The following is a 12009-nucleotide window of genomic DNA, read 5'->3' as shown; positions in this document are numbered from 1 at the left end:
TCGCATTCGCTGGTCATCATCTGGTTCCAGCCAAAAGCTTTGTTCAACCCCTATTCCCTTCGACGACACAACAAGTGAGAATTCTTGAAACGAGAAAATCTTGTACAAAGAAGTTTATAAAACTCTTTTTTATAAGTTTACGACGAAATTGAGTCTGAAAATCTTGTTTTCTGTTGGAGGTCTAATTGTTTTCAAACACAGTAAAGTTACGCATTTCTGACCTGGACGTCCTGCCTTTGGTTCAGGGTTCTCTGCATCTGTTTTCTCTCTACCTTTGCTTTCAGTTTTTGTCTCTGTTTCCTCTCCATTCCTGTTTTTCCCTGTCACTTTTAATCGAGGAAAAAATAAGTTGGCCTTTCCCAAAGAAAAGATATGACAAAGCGTGCTTGCTTCGAACATGACCCATATAATTCTCATAATCTAATGGGATATTTACCATGACATGGTGTTCTTTACACGGTGTGGCTTCTGCAAAATATGTTACAGATAATAATAAATAAAAAATCTATTTATTCACATACCACCTTGAACCATTCTCCAAAACGATTGCAACAAGCCGTTGCATGCTCTGTACGTCTCTGGATTCATTTTCTTTTTATCCCCGGGACTATCTGGCTGCTTGATGGATGCTTCCACCTCGAGCGGATCAACCAATATGCCTTCCAAAAGAACAACAGAAGGAAGGATACGAGTCTAGGAAAGAAAGGATGGAGATCTAAGATCAGTTCTTGCAATACTGGCGATTTAGAGATACTTACAGTGATAAATGATTTTGTAGTATCCTTCAAGGTGGCTACCGCTTCTAAAAGCTGAAGGCTTGCTCGCTAGTAGATGGAGAGGAGTGAGTCCTTTCTGATTTACAGAGCGTGCCAGTTTCGGATACAAGTGAATTATTTGGAATGCCAAATCTGTCAAGTCGAGTGTACAAAAATCAAGTATATTCTATATTTGAAATTCCAAATCCGCCTACACTATTTTAATGCTATCCTCAAGCTCTTTTTTAAATTACCGCGTATAGAAGTAAACTAGAAAGCAAAATATATATGTCGGTTGCAGTACTACTGACCGAAGTAGTCCCCAGCAATGGCACAATGAAGGATGGTGTCATCATTCTTCCTCCAGGAAAATTGATAGCCATCCATATCCTTACTGAGACAGATAAAGTGAAGACAAAAGAAAGCTGCTTTTTCACCATGCAGTGCTGCCATTACAAAAGGGGTATCCCCGTTATTATTAGTAGCACCTACCAACTCTGGATAAACTGTTGCAATGCATCGACACATGGCAACATTCCCCATTGATGCAGCAGAATGGAGCGGAGTATTCCCTCGGTCGTTCCGAGTCTCAAGAACCTGTCTGAGTCGGGATGGATCCCAAATTGATTGTATAAGTTGTCTGACGTTGTCTTCTTTGCCAACGGAGACAGCTATGTGTAATGCTGTGTCTCCTGAATTGGTGATTTTGGCCGTTTGAGCCCATTCGTCTTGTTCATACAGCTCGGCAGCTTCATCCCATTTGCCTTCCATTGCCATTCTGAACAACTTGCTCTTGATGTCCTGCCTTTCCTGATAAGTCCATTGCTCTTCGCTCGTACCACTCGAAATGTCTTCCATTAATGTTTGGCAAAGAATTGAACTAAAGACAAATTAAGCGGATAGAGAGCAGCTGGGTGAGCATATTTGGGAGATTGGTTACCTTTATTTATACTCAGAAACCAATTTCCTGTGTGCTGCCACATAATTAAATGTGATTCACGTACGTTCGCTCGAACAATACTTTAACCCCAACATTCCAAATATCAAAAATTTTATTCCATCCAGCGTGTCGATCGGTGTACTGTGTCTGTCGCTTGCTGGATACGAATGTCTGCTGCGATTCTCATATGAAAAATACAAATTAAACAAGACCTTTTTCCAAGTTTTAACTTTAATAAATTGTCATTTTCTCCTCATAATTATATATTATACACCACTGTCGCATCTCGATTCCCACTTATGAGATTTCATTGCCCGTCAATTTTTATATATTTTCTTTGAAAACATAAAGAATCATATCAGGATGATAGAAGTGTCAAATTTTACATAATGAAATGAGAGTATGGTTCATTTATTGCCTTATTCATTAGTCTTTTATTTGCGTAACCTCAAGGATGCACCGATATTAATATTATTTTTAGAAAAATTTTATACATTACATCACCGTCAAACTTTCATCCTTCTATATAAGATGTGTCATATTTATCACTATTAAATATTTATTTATCATCTAATAGTGATAAATGTACCATATCTTACAATGTGAGATGAAAGTGAGATGTATAACATTTCTTTTATTTTTAATATAATATAAAGTATATTAATATATTAATAATAAGTTAATTAAAATTATTTAAATCTTATTCTTCTAACTTTTATGAGATGCAAAATTATTTGGACTTTATGTTAATATATTTGTTTATTGATCCTTAATAAAGAATTGATCATCAAAAGATCCTTTTATGACTGAATTATATATTATGTTTTTTTTTTCTATTTTTTTTTCTTTTGTTACAACTCTCCTATCCTAGCTTAAAGTCTCTTCCAGACATATTCGAGAAAAATACTAAAAAATAAAATAAATATGCGTAGAACTATTAACTATATGAGAATTGAGACAAAAAACATAAAGCTTTATAACAGTTAATAGAACCTAGCAACATCTATGGTCTCAAGGATTTTTAATACATGCATATATAAAACCTAAAAAAAAAATCAAAATAAAAGAAAATAAGTAAGTGCAATATGCATACTTGCACTGGACAAAAGTACTGTTGAGAGAGACTCTGAGAGAGAGAGTAGTTAACAAAATTGGGGTCCAACGCTCTTTATTAAAATGAAAAAGTTGATTGGGCCCCTCAAGATTTGGAACTCAAGCCGAGTACGTTCCACATGTCTTCAAAAGCTGAATCAATACCATGCTTTCACCTTGTTATTTAGCTTTTAATTTTGAGCAAAGAATCCAAATCTCATTTTTAAAAAAGAAATGCTATACTTGTTTCCTAAGAAAGCATAATATTTACTTTATAGTAATACTTATTTTACACTATATTTGTAATGCCCCGTTCTCGGAAGTCTGAAGAGTTAGCTCTTAATACCTAAAATCAACTTAAATAACATAATTATAAAATCTAGAAAATTTCATAAAATATTAATCCATTTAATCAATCCAAATATCTAAGTTCCTCCATGGGACAATAAAGAAATTCTCAATAACATAAATTAAAAATCCTCCAAAAACTCGAAATTATCCTTAACTCATCAAATCAAAATACCCGAAAAATAAAATCAGTTTACTAACTACGACTCTCAAATAAGCACTTGTACCCTCAGACACTTATTCCACTTCGATCATTACACCTTACTAAAACTTCATACTTTTGTTCTCTAGCTGAACCATCAAAATTATCTAAAAAATATCTAGAGATAAGGGGTGAGTTATCTAAAAAATATATATTTTCTTTCAAAACATAAAGAATCATATCAGGATGATAGAAGTGTCAAATTTTACATAATGAAATGAGAGTATGGTTCATTTATTGCCTTATTCATTAGTCTTTTATTTGCGTAACCTCAAGGATGCACCGATATTAATATTATTTTTAGAAAAATTCTATACATTACATCACCATCAAACTTTTATCCTTCTATATAAGATGTGTCATATTTATCACTATTAAATATTTATTTATCATCTAATAGTGATAAATGTGCCATATCTTACATAGTGAGATGAAAGTGAGATGTATAACATTTCTTTTATTTTTAATATAATATAAAGTATATTAATATATTAATAATAAGTTACTTAAAATTATTTAAATCTTATTCTTCTAACTTTTATGAGATGCAAAATTATTTGGACTTTATGTTAATATATTTGTTTATTGATCCTTAATAAAGAATTGATCATCAAAAGATCCTTTTATGACTGAATTATATATTATGTTTTTTTTTCTATTTTTTTTTTCTTTTGTTACAACTGTCCTATCCTAGTTTAAAGTCTCTTCCAGACATATTCGAGAAAAATACTAAAAAGTAAAATAAATATGCGTAGAACTATTAACTATATGAGAATTGAGACAAAAAGCATAAAGTTTTATAACAGTACTTAATAGAACCTAGCTATATCTATGGTCTCAAGGATTTTTAATACATGCATATATAAAACCTAAAAAAATATATATTTTTTTATTTACATAAATAAGTACTTAGTAAAAAATAAAAAGTAAAAAGACTAATAGAATTGGAAAATGGCAATGAATAGTGAGAGAGAATTAGGAAAGAATTAAAGAAAAATAGGTAAGTGCAATATGCATACTTGCACTGGACAAAAGTACTATTGAGAGACTGTTAAAATGAAAAAGTTGATTGGCCCCTCAAGATTTGGAACTCAAGCCGAGTGCGTTCCACATATCTTCAAAAGCTGAAACGATACCATGCTTTCACCTTGTTATTTAGCTTTTAATTTTGAGCAAAGAATCCAAATCTCATTTTTAAAAAAGAAATGCTATACTTGTTTCCTAAGAAAGCATAATATTTACTTTATAGTAATACTTATTTTACACTATATTTGTAATGCCCCGTTCTCGGAAGTCTGAAGAGTTAGCTCTTAATACCTAAAATCAACTTAAATAACACAATTATAAAATCTAGAAAATTTCATAAAATATTAATCCATTTAATCAATCCAAATATCTAAGTTCCTCCGTGGGACAATAAAGAAATTCTCAATAACATAAATTAAAAATCCTCCAAAAACTCGAAATTATCCTTAACTCATCAAATCAAAATACCTGAAAAATAAAATCAGTTTACTAACTACGACTCTCAAATAAGCACTTGTACCCTCAGACACTTATTCCACTTCGATCATTACACCTTACTAAAACTTCATACTTTTGTTCTCTAGCTGAACCATCAAAATTATCTAAAAAATATCTAGAGATAAGGGGTGAGTTATCAACAACTCAGTAAGTAGAGAACATATATTAGTGTGTAAACATGAGCATTTATAGAGTTCAGAATGTAGAACAAAAATATTTTCTTTCAGAATGTAGAATCAGAATAATGTTTTCAAAATGCAGCATCAGAACATGTTATCAAAAATATCAGAGCGAAAGTTCGAAAATATTCATAATCAAAATCCCTTTGGCATAGCATAAACTGAAACATCACATCTTATCTTATCATAGAACAAATACCATGTTTAACCCCCGTGGTAGGGTTGTGCAAACCTCGGTAGCTAACCGAGCGGAAACAGAATGTAAATCTTCTCCTTATTCATTCTCGGAGCCCCGAGTGTGCACATAGGAAAGACCACGCAGAAAATCACTTTGTTTTCATAGTGAGTGCACCAGAAACAGAAAAGTTAGTACCAACTCGAACAGAAGCCACAGTTTTACACCCGTGGTAAGGTCAAAACGGAACAGAAACAGAAACATAATGTTATGCCAGAGGTTTTCAGAAAGCACATCAGATCATATCAAAGTACAGAAAATCTTCAGAACAGATCAAAATCATATCACAACATAATTTATGCACAAATTTCATATTCGCTCTCTTTTTCAAAGTTCAGAAACAGAATGTAAAAAATAAGCTCATGTCTATACAAGTCATGACAGAAAATAATTTCTTTTTAAACAGAATCTCATAAGCAATGCAGAACAAATAACTGAGGTAGCTCAAATTTATTTTCATAATCAAATATGTATATTTTCCAAAAATCAACCTTAGTTCATTTTATTTTAATGCAAAGTCCAGCATAGGAACCCCGCTTAGTTGGACTTCTTAGCTTTTTCAGATTTTTCCTCAAAAATGTCGAACAATAATTAATCGCCACCTATAACATAATAACGCAATAAATTTTCAATTGAATATATATTTCAATATTTAAGTCTAAAATGCTACAATGACCTATTTTATTATTCCTTAAAACCTAAAATTCTCATAATTTTCAAAATACCATCATTTCCCAAAACCATCAATATCCACTTAATCGAATTCGTACCGAATAACAATTTAATAGAGCAAGTATTAAGATAATTATAGAACTCAATAAAAATTAATATTCAAAATATCTAAAATACCAACAACATTTTATAAATAAATAGAATACATTGGCTACTAAAATTTTCATAAAATAAGTCATGAAAAACTCATCTTTTAAGAAAAATAGGTTTACTTCATTTAATTAACAATATTATCAAAATACAATATAATACTTAATGAGACTTAAGGCAAAACCCATTTAAATATAAACCCAAAAATAAAAAAAACTTCTCACCCAAAAACATTAGGTTAAAACTAGTAAGTACCCAACTTAGGTTAAAACTTTACATATATATATATATACGTACATATATATATGTATATAAAAATACGCCTTATGAAGAAAAACTAGCGATGAACCTACAATGAATAATAGAAATGTAGCGGCAGCAGGGACTCACCGAGAAGGTAACGTGTGACAGCGCAATGTGCGATGGGAGGTGGTGAAGTCGGCGGAGCGCTGAGAGAGAGAGAGCAATACGGTGAGGGAAACGGAGAGAGAGAGAGAGAGGTTATGGGAATGAGCAAGCCGAGCGTGAGAGAGAAAACAGAGAGGGAGATTATCGTGTAGCAGAGGTGGCGTGAGGCAGACCTGGGGTGACGAAAATCTTCGCCGGCGGTTTCTGGGGCCGCAACATGAAGGAGCTCTCAGTGGGCAGTTGTCGCAGTGGCTCAAGATAGGAGGAACACATCCTCTGTTTCGGGAGTGAGGAATAAAGGTTTTTGCGGGATGGCTAATGGTGGATTTCGACGTGCGTGGGTGAGTCTCTCGTCGTGCAAACCTTGGGCTCGGCGTCTCACGTGGTTCAACCCATGGTGATGATCTTCCTTTGCTGGTTGTGGGTGGTGCATTGCATAAGTGCACGGTGGGGTCCGCTGAGTATGTTGTCGGTAGAAGAAACCCAGTGGTAGAAGTTGTGGAGGCTGCACGATGGTGGTTTCTGTGATTGTTGCTGCATGTGGAGTGGCCGAACAGCAGTGCATGGCGTCAGACGGGGAAGACCGCAACAACGAGGTGGCTGAAGAGGGCAGCTACATGGAGGTGCAGGACTAGTTAGGTGGTACTGCACGGTTGGAGCATTTTGGGAGGAACTACGTGAAGCTGGGCAACAGCTACTCTTGGGATCAAAAAGAGACGGTTGTGCATTCTAACGTGTGGTTTCTAACGTGTTGTATATATAGGCGATTGAAAGGCCAAATTAAAACCCTAGATATGGGAGAAAGCGGTGTGCATGCATAGGGATAAAACGGATGTAAAATTGTGTAGAATGTGGAGTCTAAAAAAATAAGGTAACACGGGATTGGGCTTTAAGGTCCATAAAAAAAATGTAGTGAATAAAAAAATAAATGGGCTCTTCCTTAGAATTCTCGGCCCATAAAATAATACTTGGAAAAAAATTTTAACCGGATTTTTCCCATACTTAACCCAAAATAGGTAAAAAAAATACTTGACTGGATCCGGGTATTACAATATTAATTCTTTCTTTGAACTTATTTTACACGATGTTAATGTCGTATGACCTAGAGATGGTGGAGCAACAAGCCAAGTACATTCCACGTGTTTTCAAAAGATGAATCAATCCCATGCATGCTTTCATGACCTTGTTATTTAGCTTTTAATTTTGAGCAAATAATCCAAATCTCATTTTTTTAAAAAGAAATGAATTAATTATTTCGATTGAGATCATTATATTTATTCATTAACAAACGTACATTGAATTAAAAGAGAGAATATTGGAGGACAAAGCAGGGAACCTGACGAAAACACTTTTACAGAAATTACAATGCATACAGTAGAAAACAAAAGTAAACAGACAATGAAACCAATAATTTTTTCCAAATTTCAATCAATGTGATATGGAGATAGGTTTAGAGCAATGTCTTTTGCACAAACATGTAGATTGATATAGAGACAAGCAGAAAATAGTCTAATAATGAGTGCCGGAAAAGGGAGACAATATTTGTCAGAAAATACTTGTCAATTTTCAATCATTCAAGATTTAGCAAACAAAGATTTTAATGAAAAAAAAAATTAACATCACAAAACAATTAATATTTCCACATTCAGTCCATATCCAAAACAAAAAATAACAAATAGTAAGTCAAAACTATAATAATATAACAGATAATAAATATATAATCCACAGCTTGCTTATAGGACTGGAAAAGTTCCTACTTTGTTGATCAATAAGATTTCCAACAGTTGTTGATCAATAAAACCATGTTACCCTAGGCCTATTCTGACACCCTAGATCTGGGTGGAATCTTGGTGCTGCATGCAATGCCACAATAGCACATTATAAAGAGCAAGAACTTCTCTTATTGTGATACCTCATTTTGATAAGTGATAAAGGTAGGTGATATATGAGATCTCACATTGCCTGAGAAATGGAAGGTTTAGCCCATTGTCCATTTAAGCATGTCTTATCTACTATGCTCAACTTTGTGAGGATATTTGTACGAGCACCCAAAGAAAACTACATTGACTTCATTAATGGATAATTGTGAGGATCTGAATTCTGATTACCTTGTTGTTGTCAAAGTGTTGTGGTTTTTTTTTTAAGAACCTTCCACTAAATAATCTCAGGAAATGTTGAGCATTACAACACCTTGTGTGCAATGTGCTTGAAGAGAGAGGGGGAGGGGGGCAGGGGGTTTGTTAGGAATTATTGGGTTGCATGTGGAGACTAGTCTATGAGCAGAAAATCGAGTTTGCTCGATGTCACTGAACATGGCACTCGAGCGAAACTCAACCAGTGAGTTCACTCGAGGTGTGCTCAATAGTAGATTAGAGCAAAGCTCAACCTGTGAGTTTGCTTGAGTCTCGAGCGAGACACAAACCCTAGTGTTCGCTCGAGCCATGCTCGACACCCCACTCGAGTCAATGTTCATTGGCTGTTCACTCGAGCTGCGCTCGACAAGCCGCTCGAGTGAAGAACGTATTTTTTGCCAGATTAGGGTTTCCAACACGGTTTACTATAAATAAGCTATCTTTGACTTGTTTTGTACGGCTTTCAACATCTTTTGAGAGAGAACAATTGTCAAATGAGACCATATTGTGTGAGAGAGCAAAAAACCCTAGAGAGTGTGAGTTGAGATTGGGTGATTGTAATCTCTCCTAGTTAATACGATTTCTGTAGTTTAGTCGACGTAGACAATTTGCCGAACCACGTATATTGTGTGTTGTGTGGTTGATTATGCTTGTGTTTTATTGGACTTGAGCTATACCACCTACGACGGACTGGCCCAACGAGGACGTTGGGAATTTAAGGTAGGAAGATTGTGATACCCCATATGATGTGCAAGAGAATATGGTGTATGGGATCGAACATTGCTTGGGAATGAGAAGTTCTTGCTCTTTGTAATAGTTACAATGAGGCTCCAATTGTATTATCGACTAATCCTTTTGGAGTATAGACCATTTTGTTTGAGTTTCCCATTGGTGCATTACACCGAAATAATATGGTATTAGTATCGCACGTATCAATCTTTGATTGGCTGACGCAGATAGCTAACGCACCATACTTGAGGCCCTAAGGCATCTTGATAAGTTTCCAAGTATAGATGGGATGGCACTCGCAAGTCACATTCTATTAATTTAAACTTACTATTCCATTAAAAATCTTAACATCAATACTAATTTGAAATTACATGGTATACTATTATATAATGAGAGTTCGATATATTCGTATTATGAGATTACTTAATATAGGTTGGTTTGGTTACACAAACTAAACCATCTGATCTCATTTGATCTCATATAATCATTATAACTTTTCCAATCTCTCACACAAGATATAATAAACAATTCAAGTTTTAAAAATAATATTTTAACAATATTTTATTTAATTTTCAACTTATATATCATCTCATCTAATTTGTGTAACCAAACGAGACTAATATCATTTGAAATATTGCATCACATAGCGATTATGGAAGATGAGAAATCAAGCAAATTTGCTAAGAAATAGAGAGATAGAAAAATGATCATGACTCTTGGTTTTGATTGAGTGGTGTATCATGCTTGCTTGCATCGGGTGATCCTTGATATATTGTATGATACCCCATATGATATGAATAATGGCAGGTGGTGCATGAAATCCCATATTGTTTGGGAAGGAGAAGTTCTTACTCTTTATAAGGTTCCAATGGGGCTCCAATTGTATCATTGACTAATCCTTTTAGAATATATAGGCCATGTGGTTTGAGCCTTTCATTGGGGCGTTACAAATGGTATCAGAGCCTATCCTAACAAAAAATGTGGGATTTGAGCCGTGTCACCTAAAATGGACAGACCCGACTAAGATGTCGGAAATTTAAGGGGGGTAAATTGTGATACCCTATATGATATGGATAAAGATAGGTGGTGTATGAGATCTCACATTGCTTGGGAAGGAGAAGTTCTTACTCTTTATACAGTTCCAATGGGGCTCCAATTGTATCATTGACTAGTCCTTTTGGAGTATAGACCATGTGGTTTGGGCCTTCCATTAGGACGTTACATATTGTTTCATATATCACTATCACAAAGCGAGTCATATTAATACTGACCCCGAATGTATATGACTAAGAAGAAAAGCAAAGAAATCAGCAGTTAAAGCTTTATAATCAGCCTCCTCTTTTTTTGTTGGGGGGGAACCATTGAGCCATAAGTTGATCCGCACACCAAAAAAAAAAAAAAATCCATCCTTCGTCAATAACAAAACCTAACCAACATTAAATTTGGGAAAATGATAGTTAGCACATGATTAATTTTGAGTATTATATTTGATTGAGTTAATAAAACTCTTTGCACTTTTTTTTTTAATTTTAAAATTTTCTTAAATGAATTAATTCATTATTAAAAAATTTGAAAATTTACAAAAATGAAAGTTTTATTGAGATGAAAAACACGAAATCAAATGGAATGAACAAGTCGGGGATCCACCTTTTTATTTTCTTGTAGGCAGCTCGCAAAACATCAATAAACAACGAAAATTGGGTCAGAGTGAAAAAAAGTATCGACAGGAATGTAATTACATACATTGGAACTGTCATGAAACTCATGCGCAGCTCTTTCCGCAAAACAAAGAAATGGCCAGCGCATAAGGAAATTAAAATTGCAGCTATGGACAATGGGCACAATAAGGCCGACAACTAATATCATGCCTTCCACAGGTGATTGGGAGTTCATGGATCAGGTTGACAACTTCATCAATGGCAAGAACACTCTTTGGACATTGACAAAGCTGAGAAAGAAACAACTGGAGTGAGCACAGAGGAAGGCGAAGGCACCAGCTAAGGTTAAGGCCCATGAGAAGCTGAAAAAGAGTTCTTAAGATAAGAGGAGGGAGGAAGCCTCGACAAGGGGACTAGGACCTCGGTTCGACCATCCTACACTCACCATCCACGAGGCCGACACTTCTGCCGCTTATGAAGAGGATGGCCGGGGTATTGCACACTGCTACTGCACATACCACAGGTCCACCTTGCACAACACCTACGATTGCTTCTCTCAGCAAGTGAGAAGGGAGCATGCGAAGCAGACAAGGCAGCACTATCCCCCGGCCCAGAGATTGGAGCAAGAAAGAAGGGGAAGGTTGAGGGAAAGTAGCATGGACCCTAGTGATGACCACCAGCGCGGGGATTGTAGCAAGATCGTCCTCGCTCTCCACCATGGGGGGACCTCCACTTGGAGAAATCTGGACCATAGCGGGAGGATTTGCGGGTGGGGTTGTTTCCTCCTTAAGCAGAAAAGCACATGCCAGGTAGGCCCGATACCACAAGGTGTACTCGACTGAGAACCATCCCACCAAACATCGTAGGAGTGATCCTACCCTAGTCATCTCCTTCACAGAGGCTGACGAGGAGGGGGTCCTGTTCCCCCAAGACAACGCGCTAGTAGTGACTATGTTGGTCGCCAACTTGACTACTCACAGAATCC

At 35.5% G+C, this 12009-nt stretch overlaps 1 protein-coding gene across 1 annotated transcript; it reads right to left on the bottom strand.

Moving 5' to 3' along the window:
* LOC121259040 (ankyrin repeat domain-containing protein 27-like) lies at positions 1–2039 on the bottom strand. The gene is made up of 6 exons (XM_041160519.1): positions 1696–2039; positions 1067–1606; positions 759–908; positions 522–659; positions 222–326; positions 1–57 (listed from the first exon to the last, which is right to left on the bottom strand). Exons 1-6 carry the CDS (start codon positions 1736–1738, stop codon positions 44–46), a joined length of 990 nt encoding a protein of 329 aa, XP_041016453.1. The 5' UTR covers positions 1739–2039; the 3' UTR covers positions 1–43.
* Between the last annotated feature and the right edge of the window lie 9970 nt (positions 2040–12009).

This window comes from Juglans microcarpa x Juglans regia, chromosome 4D, assembly GCF_004785595.1.
Source record: "Juglans microcarpa x Juglans regia isolate MS1-56 chromosome 4D, Jm3101_v1.0, whole genome shotgun sequence".
Taxonomy (NCBI): Eukaryota; Viridiplantae; Streptophyta; class Magnoliopsida; order Fagales; family Juglandaceae; genus Juglans; species Juglans microcarpa x Juglans regia.
The sequence above is the reverse complement of the archived record's forward strand: the minus strand, read 5'-3'. Positions and strand labels throughout refer to the sequence as shown.